This window comes from Leptonychotes weddellii, chromosome X, assembly GCF_054177405.1.
Source record: "Leptonychotes weddellii isolate Sample4059 chromosome X, ASM5417740v2, whole genome shotgun sequence".
NCBI classification, from domain to species: domain Eukaryota; kingdom Metazoa; phylum Chordata; class Mammalia; order Carnivora; family Phocidae; genus Leptonychotes; species Leptonychotes weddellii.
This window is the reverse complement of record NC_138385.1, coordinates 34,403,319-34,419,846: the sequence shown is the minus strand read 5'-3', so window position 1 is coordinate 34,419,846 and position 16,528 is coordinate 34,403,319. Positions and strand designations below refer to the sequence as shown.

The following is a 16,528-nucleotide window of genomic DNA, read 5'->3' as shown; positions in this document are numbered from 1 at the left end:
ATACGAAACATTTACTTTCATACATTTACAGCGATAATTTGCATAAAACCACCGAACATGGGGATTTTTTCAAAGCAGCTGCTTATGTGATGGGATTAGCAAAATCTCCCCCACCCCCACCCCCACACACTATTAGTCATTCCTTTGAGTTAATACATTGAAGGCCTCTGTTAAAATTAAAACATTATCTACTAAGAGAGAGACAAATGGAGCTATTACCATTTTGCTCAAATTAGTTGATTGAAATCCTTAATCAGTAAGGTCTTTTGTGAAACGGACCCAGAAGCGGTTTTAAGTTTTGACGAGGGAAAGGAAGGGTCCCTAATATGCGCTGGTGCCTGGGGAGGGAACACGGGGTTCCAGCACTCTGCATGGGACTCTGGCCAGGGATGAGCTTGAAAGCACCGGAAACTCAGGTGGAGCTGGGAGGGACACCTGGGTGGCTCAGTCAGTTAAGCGTCTGCCTTTGGCTCAGGTCTCATAACCCAGGGTCCTGGGATGGAGTCCCACATCGGGGAGCCTGCTTCTCCCTCTGCCTGCCTCTCTCTCTCTGACAAACAAACAAACAGATAAATAAATAAAATCTTAAAAAAAAAAAAAACTCAGGTGGAGGGAAGGCTGCTAAAAAGTGAAGGAGAGAGTGGTTTCTGAAGGATGGCAAAGGCCATTATAAGTAAATGCTCTCTAAGGGACAGTGCTGCCAAGAGCTAACGAGCTTGATTCAGGTGTCCATGACCAAAGCGGTCACTTCTTCACGTTTTAGAAAATTCTCCAGCTCTCTGCAGAGATCATATCCAGTTAGGTTAAAGAATTCTAAGGGATCGATTGACTTCTGACTCAACTTGGGTTTTTTTGGTTTTTTTTTTTTTTGAGACATAACTTAAAAAAAAAAATGTTTAGGGGCGCCTGGGTGGCTCAGTCGTTAAGCGTCTGCCTTCGGCTCAGGTCATGGTCCCAGGGTCCTGGGATCGAGCCCCGCATCGGGCTCCCTGCTCTGTGGGAAGCCTGCTTCTCCCTCTCTCACTCCCCCTGCTTGTGTTCTCTCTCTCGCTGTGTCTCTCTCTGTCAAAGAAATAAACAAAATCTTAAAAAAAAAAATTAAAAAAAAATGTTTAACTACAAGAGAAATTCTCATTGCAGGATAGTCAAACAGTTATAAAATATATAGACTCAAACCCGAAAAATCCTCTCAATACCCACCATAATTTCAGGCTCCCGCTATCTAGATGTGCTCCCAGGTTCTTTTCTATGCATTTACCTGCATTTATGTAGGTTAACGCTTGAACAACGCAGAGGTTAGGGGCCCAGATCCCTGTGCACTTGAAAATACGTGTATAACTTTTGACTCCCCCAAAATGTAACTAATGGCCTACTGTCTACCAGAAGCCTTACCGATAACATAAGCAGTCGATTAACAAATATTTTGTATGTTATATGCATTATATACCATATTTTTTTGTTCTACATTTTTATTAAGTTTTTCTTTTAATTCCAGTACCGTTAACATACAGTGTTATATTAGTTTCAGGTGTACAATATAGCTGGATTTTTTTTAAGAATATTTATTTGAGAGAGAGAGAGAGAGCAGTAGTGGGGGTGGGAGGAGCAGAGGGAGAGGGAAAGAATCTCAAACAGACTCCCCACTGAGCACAGAGCCCAGTCATGGGGCTCGATCTCATAACCCTGAGATCATGAGCTGAGCAGAAATCAAGAGTCCAACCCACCACTGAGCCACCTAGGCAGCCCGACAATACAGCTGTATTCTTAGGGTAAGCTAGAGAAAAGAAAATGTGATTAAGAAAATCATAAGGAAAATAGGTTACAGTACTGCACTGTAAAAAAAAATCTGTGCATAAATGGACCCACGCAGTTCAAGGTCAACTGTATATTTATTTTCTTACACAAACACCACAACCTCTACTTGTTCTGTATATGTCCTTATTCTTTAAATTTAAAAAAAAAAATTATTGTGGTAAAATAGACGTCACATAAAATTTGCCATTCTAACCATTTTTGAGTGGCAATTAGTATATTCACAAGGTTGTGTAAGTCCCAACACTATCTGGTTCTAGCACTTTGTCATCGTTCCAAACCGAAACTCTGTAACCACTAAATACTTAACTCCTTATTCTCCCCTCCCTTCAGTCCCTGGTATCCTCTATTCTATTTTCTGTCTCTATGCTATGCTCCTTGTTCTTTTAAAATTGTTTTTAAAAAGGTAATACAGGGACATTATTAAAAACGTGAACAGTACAGGGACGCCTGGGTGGCTCAGTCGGTTGAGCGTCTGCCTTCGGCTCAGGTCATGATCCCAGGGTCCTGGGATCGAGTCCCGCATCGGGCTCCCTGCTCCGCGGGGAGCCTGCTTCTCCCTCTGCCTCTGCCTCTCTCTATCTCTCATGAATGGATAAATAAAATCTTTAAAAAAAAAAAAAAACGTGAACAGTACAAAAGGGCGTATACAATGTTAAATACTACCTCCTATGTTTGACCCCCCGGGCAACCAGTGTAATCAGCTTTTCATAGTAGCAAACCATACACCACTTGCTGTTTTCATTTAACAACCTTCGAGAGAGAGAGAGAGAGAGAGAGAGAGAGAGATACGACATATATATAATTCGTATTTATCCACTCCTCGGTTATGCCAGGATCAGTTTCCTTCTGACTCAGCTTTTGAAAAAATAAATTATTTTATTGTGGCAAAAACCACATGACATAAAATTCACCCTCTCCACATTGTCAGCCACGTGCACATTGTTGTGCAACAGATTCCCCAGAACTACCACCCCGCCCGCCACACACACTCACCCAAGTCCTGCATGACGGAAACTCCACATCCATAGAACAACACCTCCCCACCGCACCCACCATTCGACTTTCTGTTTCTATGAGTTTGACTGTCTTAGATGCCTCCTGTAAGTGGAATCATGCAGTATTTGTCCTTCTGTGACCGGCTTGTTTCAACACTTGGCGTATGATACTCGAGGTTCATCCGTGTCCTAGCATATGCCAAGCTTTCCTTCCTTTTCCAAGGCTGACATGAATATGCCACATTCTACTGCATGTATATGCCGCCTTTTCTTTATCCTTTAATCTGCCCCTGGGCTGGTAGGTTGCTCCGACCTCGGGTCTAGTGTTAATAATGCTGCAGTGAATGTGAGGGTGCAAATCTCTCTTTGAGATTTTGCTTTCAATTCTTTTGTCTCTATTTCCAGAAGTGGGATTGCTGGATCATATGGTAGTTCTATTTTTAATTCTTTGAGGAACTTCCATACTGTTTTCTGGAGCAGTTGTACCATTTCACACTCCCAGCAACAGTGTACAAGGGTTCCAATTCCTCTAGATCCTCGCCAGCACTTCTTACTTTCTGTTTGTTGGCTTGTTTTTTTTAAATAACAGCCATCCTAACCAGTGTGAGGCGATACCTCATTGTGGTTCTGATTGGCATTTTCCTGATGATTAGTCATATTAAGCATCTTTTCATATGCTTGGCCATTTGTCTATCTCCTTTGAAGAAATGTCTATTCAAGTCCTTTGCCCATTTTTTAGTTGGGTTATTTGTTTTGTTATTGGGTTGTAGGAGTTCTTTATATATTTTGGATACTAACCCCTTATCAGACATACGGTTTGCCAACATTTTCTCCCCCACTGTTAATTCTTTTGCCGTGCAGAAGTTTTTAAGTCTGATGTAGTCCCAGTTGTCTATTTTTGCTTTCGTTGCCTGTGCTTTTGGTGTGACTCATTAACTTTTATTTCTCTTAGGGTCAGATTTTCATCAGGATAGCCTGGTTGTGATTTTTGCCTTGTTTCCACCTCAGCGCTCTCTAGCGCATTGTTTAACAGGGGTGTTGGCTAATTACTATTGGTTCCCTGATGGGATACTCCCAGAGCTACCTTAATTTTTCTGGACTCGTTCCCATGCACAGTAATGGCAGGCTTCTGTGGGAGGGGGGTGTTTCCTTCATCTTCTCTCTTCCTTCCCCTTCATCTCCCCCTTTTATCCCACGTCAGGTGCGGAATCTTCTCTGGGGCATCCTCCTTCTTTCCTCTCCCATCCTCTTTGTGAGTGGGGTGGTGGTCTCTGAGCCAATGACAGGTCAGCTGAGAGGCTGACTCCAGACCAATGAGGCTTCTGGCTTCCAGATGGACCAATTAGCTTATTAGGGACATTGTACCTGGATAGCTGGCATCTGTCCCATTGTCCTCTTTAAGGACCCTCTTGTTTCGCCCATCAAGGATTTGAATGTGCAAATGAAACCCTACTTTCTTTTGCTTTGTTTTGTTTTTAAATTTTGGTGGCTTTAATCCATCCCCACAACTTCTGCCCAAGGCCAATAAAGCACAGGCATTCTCCCTTTGTAAAAAGAAAGAGGGGTTGGGTTTCCTTCAATTGTCTGCCCTTTTCTGTCTCCTCCACTATTTTTGTTTTACTCTGTAGTTAACTTTGCATTTAGAGCAGCTTCATCTGAAGACCAGCGCGGTGGACCTAGGCACTCTCTTCTCATTGCCGGTTGCAATGGCCTTTTCCTTGTTCTAACCTGGTGGCTTGTGGGACCAGGGGGTTGGCGGGTGGGAGAAGAGTTTGGCCATAGTCTTCCTTCTGCATTTCACACACATCCTGCGCTCGCTCGCTCGCTCTCGCGCGCTCTCTCTCTCTCTCTTTTGCGCACACACACGCACACGCACACACACACACACACACACACACACACACGCGCGCGCCCGCTCGGGCCCCTCTCGGTGTGTCTTCCTTCAAGATGACAGGGCGCTGGAGAAAAGGCTGCTGGAATCAGCTGGTAGGTACAGTAGTAACCCGAACCCCACCCACCCGCTGCCTCTGCTTGCTCAGGTTTCTCCGGTCACTCCTGCCAGGGGAGAAAACATGTAAACGCGCCTCCACAGGAGGGGCTGGGGGAGCTGGGAGCGGCGGGGGCGGCGGAAGGTGAGCCCGGGAAGGTGGCCGGGCGCCCCTGCTGCCGGGGGCCCTTCCCAGTGCTTCCTCGGGGCGTCAGCCCCAGCCCTGTTTGCCCCCCACCCCCCTTTTCGTAGGGATCGCCTTTTTTTTTTTTTTTCCTCTGCGGCGGCGGAAATGACAGTGTGGTGCTGCCGCGGTGTCATGGTGCTGCCCCTGGACTAAGGGGCGAAAACTCTTAAGTTTGGCTCAGGAGACCCAGCTGCGGTAGCGTCGCAGCCGCCGTGCTGTCCCTGGCGGGGCGCGCGGGCGGGCGGATCCCGGCTGCTGCGCGGCGGCGGCGAAGGCGGGCGGCGGCCTAGAGCGGCGGCGGCGGCGGCGTCGGCGGCGGCGGCCCGGGGAGCTCGCGCCGGAGCCCGAGCCAGCTCCCGGCGGAGGCAGGCGAGCGCCCGGCGCCCTCGGGCGCGCCGAGGAGATGGCTGGCACCTGGGAACGCTATGGGTAAAACGCGCCCCCTCGCCGCGGCCCCGGGAGCCGAGCGCCACCGCCCGCGCCCGCCACGGCCCGGGCTCGGCTCCCGCTCCCGCTCCGGCCGCCTCTCAGGTGCCGCGGGGGCCCGGCGCGGGCCGAGGGCTCCGGGGCTCGGCGGGGCAGGGTGACGGGGCCCGCGAGGCTCGAGGTGGCGGCGGCGGCGGCCTCTCCCCCCGCGCCCCCACCTCCCCGGCCTGGCCCGGGCGCCCGTCGCTGCCCTCTTGGGACGGAGTTTGCACTCCAGGGTGCGGGGCGGGGGCGGCCCGAGGCCTCCAGCGCCCCGACCGGCCCGGCGCAGGGCAGTGGAGCGGCTCCCCCGGCGCCTGGGCGCGAGTCTGGGAAAGGGCACCGCCGCCTTCCCACGCTCCCGCGGCCCGCAGCCTCCTCGGCCCGGGCGGCGCCCCTCCGCCGGCCCTCCGCCCGGCGGTGGCTGCTGCAGCAGCCCGAGATGCTGCGGACACCCCGCCGGCGGAGAGGCCCGGCGAAACTTAATCCCTTTTCTGCCAGGGGAGCGATCCTCCAGTCTCCGTCTGGGTGGTTCCTTATTTCTGGCCTAGCTGTGAAACCAGCCCAGCGGGGGAGAGGGCGAACTTACCTATGTCCAGAGGACAGATTGCGACCGAACCGGGGAGAGGTGGGGTTTTTCCATTCCTGGCTCCTAAGAATTAAGTAAACAGCGGCGGAGTGGATTTACAGAAACATTTTTGGTCATGCTAAGGTTTAGGTTACTTAGTACTTGGTGTGTAGTGCGTTCTTTCTCTGGAGGCGTTTTTTGTTTTTGTGGGTTTTTCTTTTTTCTTTTTTTTTTTTTTTTTGGTTTTGTTTTGTTTTGTTGTTTTTTGTTGCTGTTTCGCAGAGCAGGAAATTGGGATCCTGGGGTCTTTAGTTTCTTCACTTTCTCTCTTCCACACTCCCCTACCCGCCTTCGCGCTCACTTGCCTTCTTCCTGCGCCGTCACGCATCTACCTGCCCACCCAGATCTCCCACCAGACCCTATCCGTCCCCTACACTGCCCCCCACCAACCTGTGCACTCCGCCTGCCGCCCGGCCCTGCAGCCTCTTGCTTCTCAACCCATTTGCCTTTTTGAGGATTTCTGAGTGTGGGGCGAGTGGATAGTGATGGGTGTGTGTCTGTGAGGAGGAGCCCTTATACAGGAATATAGTGGAGTCTGTTGAAATAGACAAGTCATGTGTGTGGGTTGATTCCTTGGATTCTCAAGTTGGGCCATAAGGGCTGCCTTTAACCCTATTCTGTTCCCTCCCAGGACTCTAATCGCTTCTCTGGCGATGTTCCAATAGAAGGGGCATGCTGAATAGGGAGCTTTCCTCCCCTCCTTCTGGCTTAACCTCAGCTGATTACCCCAACCCTCACGTCCCCCTCTTCACCCGACTCCACTCATACTAACTGCCCAAAGGGGGAAACAGTCTTGGCTATTTTTATATATTCCTGCCCAATCAATTAGCCTAATACAGATATAAAATGTGAATTAGATTTTTCCTGACTGTTCCTCACAACTTGATTTATGTGGTTGAAATACAGGTCTAGGAGTCAAGAAGATCAGAGAGTTTATCCCAAATCTGATGTTACATTGGCTTCATGGCCTTAGGACATTCCTGTGACCTTTCTTTCATAGTTGATGCACTTGTGTAAAAGGCATAATACTGTGTACTGGGTATTGTGAGTCTCGGCTTGGTCCTTTGAAGATGAAAGGGTTCTATAAACCCTTAGCATTACACTTTTCAAATAAAGTACCTCATTTACCTTTTATTGGGATAATAGATTGATTGGGTGCAAGGAGGAACCCTCGTTTACTGGAAACCTTAACTTGCCATTATTAGTCCCCCTGGGAGCCAAATCCATCACCGTACTCAGGACTCCTTTTTTTTGTTGTTCCTAATGCATGTACAATTGAATGAAAACATGCATAAAACTAGGCATGCAGAGTAATGGTGATTATTTTAAGTCGAGGCTTGAATCATATCTAATGTACTCCAACCTAACAGTCTGAGTCAGACTCATTTGAAAACATAACCTCACCCATTTTTAGCCTATATGGGGGCAGTTAGTTAATTTCTACTGAACAGTGGCATAAATAATTGTAGGCATGGCAATACAAGCATGATTAGCATCTAGCAGCGGTGAGTCAACAATATTTATTAAGCATCTACAATGTGCAGAGTTCTCTGCTGACCGGGCTGAGGCCCCAGTCTTGGCCTAGCACTTTGGCCTCCTGCTTGTTTGAGGCCTACTTCCTTACTTGCAGCTCCAGGAGTAGGACAGGGAGGAGCAAGGCAGGGGGAGAGGCCAGGCACAAGAAGGGGTGATTGTTTCCCTCCCTCTTTCATGACCGCTAGACTTCTCATCTAGCATGTTCTACCTTGCAAGGCCACCCCTGGGAAGCAGTGCCACAAATCAGGGTGACTCGGTTGCTTCATGAATATATCATCTGAACAGTGCAAATTGATATAGATGAAATTGGTTTAATCCCTCCTCTAAGTGCAGGGCAACTTGCTCCAACTTGCAGATCCTAAAGCAGAGCCAGTGGAGTCTCATAATTGCATCCAAAAATTGCTCTGGGTAGTGCGCCTGTCCGTTCCCTCATCCCTCCTCCCATAAAACCTGCTGACGCCATGACAGTTGAGAAGAAAACTGCAGAAGGAGTAGGTCTTTACCACTCGGCAAACCTCTTTGGCTTGGTGAAGAGGAGAGAATGTCCTCTTTGCACTCTATCTCTTAGCACTCAGGTTCTTTCTTTCCCATCAGGGGCACAGAGCCCTGAACAAGAGGTGAGGGCAGGGCTGAGGCACAGAATGTGTCTCGAATGGCTGTTTCCAGAGGCACCTGCTTGACCTCTTGTGTGTTTGTCATCTAGTCTTTATGGATCTTGGGAACTCCCTAGCTGTTAGGCCGTGTGATTCCGCTGCTAGTGGAGGCCAGGGGGTGCTCCATTTCCATTTAGCGTGGGTTTTTTGTTTTTTGCTTTTTGGTTTTTTTTTTTTTTGGTCTTCTATGCAAAGGGGGAAATCGAGGCACTGTGTATGTAAAATGCTTCCTTACTTAAGCTGGGGGTCTTGACTTAGAGCATTGCATCGTCAAAATAGGACGTGGAACGTGTTGATCTTGGATATATGACAGTTCAGGAGGGTTGCACATTGTCCACTTTTTGATGACTGAAACGTTGGTACCCAGGTGGTATTACTGTAACTGCTATATTTCAGGTCTCTCAAAAACCACTGTGTTCATCACCAAGCAGTGTAGAGCAGAGACTAGAAAAGTGTTTCTCAGCCAGTGTATTGGATCATGCTAACAAGTGAGAAGACCGGATGAGTGGTGTCGAGACAAGAAATTCCAACTCCGGGGCACCTGGGGTGCTCAGCCGTTAAGCGTCTGCCTTCGGCTCAGGTCATGATCCCAGGGTCCTGGGATCGAGCCCCACATCGGGCTCCCTGCTCCACGGGAAGCCTGCTTCTCCCTCTCCCACTCCCCTGCTTGTGTTCCCTCTCTCTCTGTGTCTCTATCTGTCAAATAAAATAAAATGAAATATAAAATAAAATAAAATAAATTCCAACTCCAATTATCCCCCTGGGCAGACTGCTTGCTGGTCTCCTTTTCATTTCCCCTCTCTTCCAAGGACCGATATGTTTTTCTCTCTATTTCCAGATCTCTATTTTCTCTCTAATTCAGAATTAAAACTCTGTTCAAAGTCTTCCGTGGGCCCCAGAGGTCGGTGGCTCTTCCTACGGTTTCTCTTTTTCCATCTTCCGCTTCTCCATGACCATAGGCAGACAGAATCTTTTGATAGTTAATCTCCCAGCTCCGGCGCTTCCCTTAGAAATCCCATGAGCTGCTCAGACTGCTAGATGGGTTACGCTGTGGGTGGTGGAGGGGTTCTGAGCAGTGTTCCAACACCCCACCACTCCCTTGTCCATGTAGGGTTCACCTGAGTGCACACTAGGGTGTTGGTTCAGTCTAAGTGGGTTAGCAAAGTATCATTAGTGAGATTTGTCCTACTTGGGTTCTTGTCTCCCTGCACAGCTCTGACTGCTTGACCTTGGGCTCTGTCTCAGCCTCTTTCCTGCAGGTCAGACTCCTCTGGGTGATGAACAGCATCCCCTGTCTTTGGATCTTTTCTCTAACAGAGACCAAACGATCTGATAACAAACTCATTATGTAAACTCAAATCCTCCTGAAACCGAAAATCCCAGTGTTTACAGTTTGCCCCGTTAGGAGCATAACGTATGGGCCTGGGAGACAATGCTAATGTAGGACGGTGAAGTGTGTGAATGTATACAGCCCAGAGATAGAAAAATGGTTTACGGTCCAGAATCCTCAATCGCTTTGTCTATAGCCTTTTGTTCAGTGTTGCTAGGATCCATGTGATTCCCCAGGGAGTAGAAGCTTGATTTCAAATAGGCTTCTGTTCTCTGTCCCTTGTCTCTGACCTGAACTTGGGGTGCTCTCAGCCTAACTAAGATTCAACAGTATGCCCTACATACATATATTGCCGGTTTTATTCTCTGGGAGTGGAGAGGGCTGCCCATCCAGGTGTGTCCCTGAACATTTAAACATTTACAACCATTGCCCTGGGTAAGAGAGCTTGGGAAAAGCAGTCCTAGAACAGATGGGAAGCTGGACTGGTAGCATGAGGTGGATTAAGTTGGTTGTCCCTTTGTTCACCCTTGTGACTGCCGGTGTGTTCCGCATGAAGATAAAGGTGTCATGAATTGTACTAAGGATTCCTGTCAATTATCCTGGGTTACCTTGGCAAATCCTTCTCTTGGTTCCTGAGATTAGTCTTTTGCCTTCGTAGCAAACGTAGGACTTTTAGTTCTGTTATTGTGATATTCACTGTAATGCTTATGGTGACTCTATTATATAAAATGGCCAATGGTTCGCTTTAGGAGCTAATTATTGTAAAGAAAACATCGTTAAATCCACATGCTATAAAATATTAAGTAGGCTTTAATGATCTTTCAGACAGGAACTGGTTCTGGTGCTTTCTGTCAGTCGGTCATCAACCTCCAGTCCTGAGCTCTCCCCATGCATGATAAAAGCTGAAAAGAAGAGAGACAGTTCTTCCCTTGGGGGGACTCCAGTATAACAGGGGAGACATATGAGCATAAGAAATACCGCAATCAGACACATGGTCCTCCAGAAAACTTGCGGGGGAGTGTGACTGTTCTCCGTCATGCCAACCGTGTGTTTGGGATGAATTTCCAAACATTTGCTGCTTTCCTCAATAACTTGCTTTGTATCCACCCGTCTGTGAATGTATGATGAGAATATCTCCCTATTTGTAAAGCAAGTTAATAATTTTATTTTATCTTCATGTGATCTTCATAAGAGCCTGAGAGCTGGGGTAGGGCTGGTATTTTTCAAGCCACAGATGAGGAGGCTGTGGCCCAGACACTTTAAATGTCTTACCTAGGATCACTCAGCTAATTCAGCTTAGAGCCAGGACTATAACCAGGCTCTGTTTTGAGGATGAAATGAGATAATGGCTTTGGAACCATTTGGAAACTATCACATGGTACACAAACGTAAGATGGTTATTACTGACCACCTAGCCTCTTTTTTTTCTGGGTTTCTATTTCTAGTCCGGGTCCTTTTAGGGTGAGAATTCTATGCATTGGTTGCCTTTTGTGTTCCCAAATGATCTCCCCCCCCCCCCCAGCTTCAATGGGTCCTTTCCTACTAAGAGCATTCCAGGATTTGGTTGTCTTTCTTTTCAGTTCCAAAAGATGTTCTCGTTAGTTTGTACTCCCTGGGACTCCTCTCCCCCTTTGTTGTCCTCTAGGAACACCCATTATATCTTTCTTGAGGTACAACAGGCAAAACCAGCCACTGTCCTTCAGCATCTTGGCTTAGCCAAAGGAAAGTAATGCATTTTGTTCCTTTCATGATGATGCCCTTCACTGGTCAGCCTTTCTAGTCACACCAATAAATAAGGTTTGTGTTTTGAGGAGCTAGTTTTCAATAAAGCCACTGTGTCTTTCCTATGTGGGAACAGAGAGCAAGAGCTCTGTAATAATCCCATGTCAGAGCTGGAAAGCATCTTAAAGAGATCGGCTGGTGATTCTAGTTCAACTTGCACGACATTTTTACAGTTAGGGAAACATCAGACTAAGCCGGTACTCATTCTCTCATCCCCCAAGGCAGGGAGATGGGTTTGTAGTGTTTTAAGGAAAAGCTCATGGGACATCCATGTTAATATCCTGAAGAATGTTTATTTTCCATTAATTTGTTTTTAAAACAAGTCCTGCAGCTCAGCTCAATCTTCATTCTACAGCCCAGAGGTCAGGCTTGGTTTCACACTCTCGGTTTTTCTGTGCAGAAGGGGTGTGTGTGTGGGGAGCCATGGCTCCTCAGGGAGGTAGTGAGAGCCCAGGGCCACGCTCTGCAGACCTGGGAGATGAAAACTAGACGGAATCTAAACTGCTGAAATACAGGGGCATTTAATTATGTTCCAATCACATTTGAAATAATAGAATTCTGCCAAGTGCAGATCACAGCTTTTCTCCGTGATCGGAGTTAACGGCATGCCGGATTTGGAGGGCAATGCCGAAATCAATCTTTCATTTCGTAGGTGTAGAATGCATTATTTTTATCTTAACCACCTGCACGGAAGCTCCTCTGTTGTATTTCCATGTACTCACACAGCCTTATGATACCTTCTTATCGTTTTGTCTCATCGACCTCTGTTTTTCAGGGGTCTCAGCCTGAAGGGGGTGCAGGGTGAAGATAAGGCAGGCAGAAACAGTTGTAAAACCAAGCAAGGGCGAATACGTAAACATACTAAATGATACAGAAGGGAACAAATCAGTGTCTGCGGATATGGGCATTTGTTTCTTAACATGGCAACTGGTATGCCCTCCCGGGCATTTCATCAGTGCGTTTGTATGACAAACCATTGTGTTTTCTGGCAAAAGCTTCCTGATTACCTGTTATCGGGTGGCACTGTATCAGGTTCACATCCTGTCTTTATCTTTAGCACACTCTCTAATTCTGCAGAGATCAGTGATTCACAGACTTTTGGAAGTTGCAACACTTTGACATTGTTTCATTTTTGTCATACTGCTTCCCTCTGTCCTTCCTAAAAGTATTTTGTGATATAGGAGCCAAGTATCTTTTTTTTTTTTTTTAAGGAGTCTTGTGGTTTTTATTTTATTTCACTTTTAAAGATTTTATTTATTTATTTATTTGAGAGAGAGAGAGAGATCGAGGGAAGGGGCAGAGGGAGAGGGAGAGAGGGAATCCCAAGCAGACTCCGCACCGAGTGTGGAGCGAAGCCCGACCGGGGCCTCGATCCCAGGACCCTGAGATCATGACTTGAGCTGAAACCAAGAGTCCGACGCCCAACCAACTGAGCCACCCAGCCCCCCGCCCCCGTGGTTTTTAAATGAATACAAATTGGGAGCTGAGAACTTTCTGACAACCATTGATCATTAGAGGTATTCTAGGATGTTGCAAAACCTAGACAGGGAATCACTGACCCAGAAAAACAATCCAGAGAAGTAATCCAGGAGGATTTAGAATGACTACATAGTTACATAGATGGCCGTATAGTATAGTGGTGATCTGTTTACACTCCAGGGTCAGACCTGGGTTTGAATCTTCTTTAAAAAAAAATTCAGATGTAATTCATGTATCATAATATTCACCATTTTAAAGTGTACAATTCAGTGGATTTTAGTATATTCACGAAGTTGCGCAACAATCACCACTAATTCCTGAACGTTTTCTTCATCATCCCCAAAAGAAACTCTGTACCCATTAGTAGTCACCCCCCTTCCCTCTCTCTCCCCAGCCCTTGGCAATCACTAACCTACTTTCTGTTCTTATGGATTTGCCTATTCTGGGCATTTCATATAAAGAGAATCAAACAATTTTTGACCTTCGGTGGCTGGCTTCTTTCACTTAGCATAATGCTTTCAGTGCTCACCCATGTTGTGGTATGGATCAGTACTTTATTACTTTCTCTTGATGAATAATATTCCATTGTATGGATGTACCATATTTGTTTATCCATTCATCAGTTGATGGACATTTGGGTTATTTCTACCATTTGGCTATTATGACTGATGCTGCTATGAACATTTGTGTACAAGTTTTTTTTTTTTAAGTGTTTTATTTATTTATTCATGAGAGTCAGAGAGAGAGAGAGGCAGGCAGAGGCAGAGGAAGAAGCAGGCTCCCCGCCCGGCAGGGAGCCCTATGTGGGACTCGATCCCAGGCTCCTGGGATCATGACCTGAGCCGAAGGCAGATGCTTAACCATCTGAGCCACCCAGGCGCCCATGTGTACAAGTTTTTGAGTGAGCACATCTTCAGTTCTTCTGGGTCGTATGCTAACTCCACATTTAACCATCTGAGGAATTGCCAAACTATTTCCTAAAGCAGATGTGCCATCTTACATTCCCACCAGCAATGTATGAGGGTTCCAGTTTTTCCATATCCTGGCTGACATTTGCTATTTTTTAAAATTACAGACATCCTGGTGGGTGTGAAGTAGTAATATAACCATCCCAATGAGTACAAAGTGGTATTTCAGTGTGCTTTTGATTTGCATTTCCCTAATGGCTGATGATATTGAATATCTTTTCATATGCTTACTGATCCTTTATTTGTATATCGTCTTTGGAGAAGTGTCTATTTAGATCATTTGCCCATTTTGGGGGTCTTTTTATTGTGGAGTTTTAAGAGTTCTGTTTATTTCTAGATACTAGACCCATATCACATCTGTGACTTGCAAATACTTTTTTCCCCATTCTGTGAGTTGTCTTTTTACTTTCTTGATGTTGTCATTTGCAGCACAGAAGTTTTAAACTTTGATAAAGTCCAATTTATCTACTTTTTTCTTTGGTTGCTTGTGCATTTGGTATAATGTAAGAAACCCTTGCCTAATTTAAGTTCACAAAGATTTACACCTATGTTTCCACCCAAGATTTTAAGTTTCTGCACTTTCATTTAGGTTGTTGATTTATTTTGAGATAACTTTTGTATATGGTGTGAGGTAGGATTCTAACTTCATCACTTTTTTTTTTTTTGCACGTGGATATGCAGTTGTCCTAATACCATTTGTTGAAAAGATTATTCTTTCCTCACTGAGTGGACTTGGGATCCTTGTCAAAAGTTACTTGCCCATAAACATATGAGTATATCAGTTTATTTCTGGACTCTCAGTCTTATTCTGGGCTTGAATCTTAGTTCTGCTACTAGCCAATAAATGTAATCTGGGACAAGTTACTTTTTTTTTGGTAATAATACTACCTACCTTTTAGAGGGTCGTTGTGAAAATTAAATGAGACAATGCACGTAAAGGGTATTATTTAGTGCCTGGCACATAGTACATACCAGATAAATTTTAAGGGGAAATGTGCTTAGATAATCAGGGAAGTAGTAAAAATGGGAGATAGTTGAAAGGATCCTGAAATATTAGGAGTGTCCAGAACAAGGTGGCCTCATGAATGAGAGATGAGATGAATAGATGTTTGAAAAAGTTGAAAAAAACATTCAGTTCCCCGATCTTGGCTACAGCAGTTGCTAGATGATGATGAAACAGAACAGAATAGAAACAGTATAGAAAAGTTACCATAAGCAACAGATTGGAACCATCTTATATTATTCTTTATAGATCTGAAATCAGTTAAGGTGGGTTATTTTAGAGCACTCGTGTTTGACTTTTTTCTGTCAAGGACTCTTTTGAGAACATTTTGAATGCTGTGGACAACCCTCTCCCCATGAGAATGTGTATATGACAAACACACAGTGTTCTTCAGACAGTTCTAGGAGGTTCAGAAATCCCTGGTTAAAAGTCCTATCTTGACCTTATTTGAAGCAATGCTGACCCATAGCATACTTTCCCAAGCCTAATTTCATAGTGAGGTTCAAGTGTCCCACTTACTCCAGAACAATATTTACAGTTTCAGGGAAACTCGGAGAGCTTTTCCTCGTGTACGGAAGAATTTGTATGGCACCCTCCTAAGATTTAGAAGAGTACCACAAATACTCTAATTGTTTTTCTATAGGTTTCAACACGTAGAGGTCTTTCAGCAATGCTCCTGACCAACTGTCATTTTGGAGGGGGGCCTTCCTCAGCTCTCCTAGGTAGCTCCCAACACGGACATTGAAGAGTGCAGACTTGCAGTCCTGGAAGAGATAGTAATAGAAATGCTGTGTGAGGTGGAGTTGGGCCTGGAAGAAAAAGATATGATTCTGGAAGGGACTCGGAATGAGAGGCAGCTTCAGAGAAACTCAGGGGGACACAGCGAGACAAAAATAGAAGCGGAAACATGCTGTTTAGAAACCCTCTTGCGTATAGTCAAGATAAACTTCAGTGAAGGAGGTGAGATGATTGAAATAAAGGTGTAGGGGAGAGAGCACAGGCACCGACATCAGACCAACCCAGTGCCCTGGGTATGTATGTTCCTGGTTGATTTACTTAGCAGGGCTGAGCCCCAGTCTCCTAACTGTAATATGGGCATGGTAGTTCCTTCCTTACAGACTTCTTAACAGAATTTAATGAAGAAATGTGTGTAAAGGGCTTAACAGTACTCAGAATACAGGAGGTGCTCAATAAATGCTAGGTCCCTTCTTCTGACTTCTTCTACTTTATGGGATCCTTCATTTAACAATTACCGAATACCTATGTGTGTATGAAGCTCTGAACAAAACTGTGAAATACTTGATGCCCTCAAGAAGCAGGGAGAGTTAGCTGGAGACACAGATATGTAAATGAAATAAAACAGAATGTTCTGGAAGCCACCAGTGGCTGTGGCGATAAACATGTAAATGAGCGAACTCCTAGGTTTGTAGGCTTGGATAGTGATATTCACCAGATAGGGAAAACTGGAAGAAGAGCAGGTGTTTGGGGTTTTTGTGGTGGGGACCCGGGGCGGGGGGGGGTGAATAACAAGGTCATTTATGGACATGTTGAATTTGAGCAGTGGGGCTATCAAAGGATATATTCCTGCCTGGAGCAAGAGTTGGAATCCATCATCTCTAACTAGAGTCTCTTCCAATTTTAAGAGTCTGTGATATATGCACATTGTAATTGTTTTACTTTTTCATCTCTAAAGGTGAATG

General features: G+C 45.8%; 1 protein-coding gene across 4 annotated transcripts in view; it reads left to right on the top strand.

The window, feature by feature from the left end:
* Positions 1 to 4,432: 4,432 nt before the first annotated feature.
* MID2 (midline 2) overlaps positions 4,433 to 16,528 on the top strand; it is a 97,667-nt gene continuing 85,571 nt past the window's right edge. Inside the window, exon 1 of one of the 4 annotated variants that reach the window (XM_081808443.1) lies at positions 4,433 to 4,796. Coding sequence is in view for 2 of the 4 variants with exons in the window: in XM_081808442.1 (XP_081664568.1) it covers positions 5,410 to 5,413 (4 nt within the window). In the remaining 2 variants the exon portion in view is untranslated. Of the gene's footprint in view, positions 4,797 to 4,922; positions 4,943 to 5,268; positions 5,414 to 16,528 lie in introns of those variants that run through there. The other 3 variants (XM_081808444.1, XM_081808442.1, XM_081808445.1) reach the window with 3 other exon arrangements.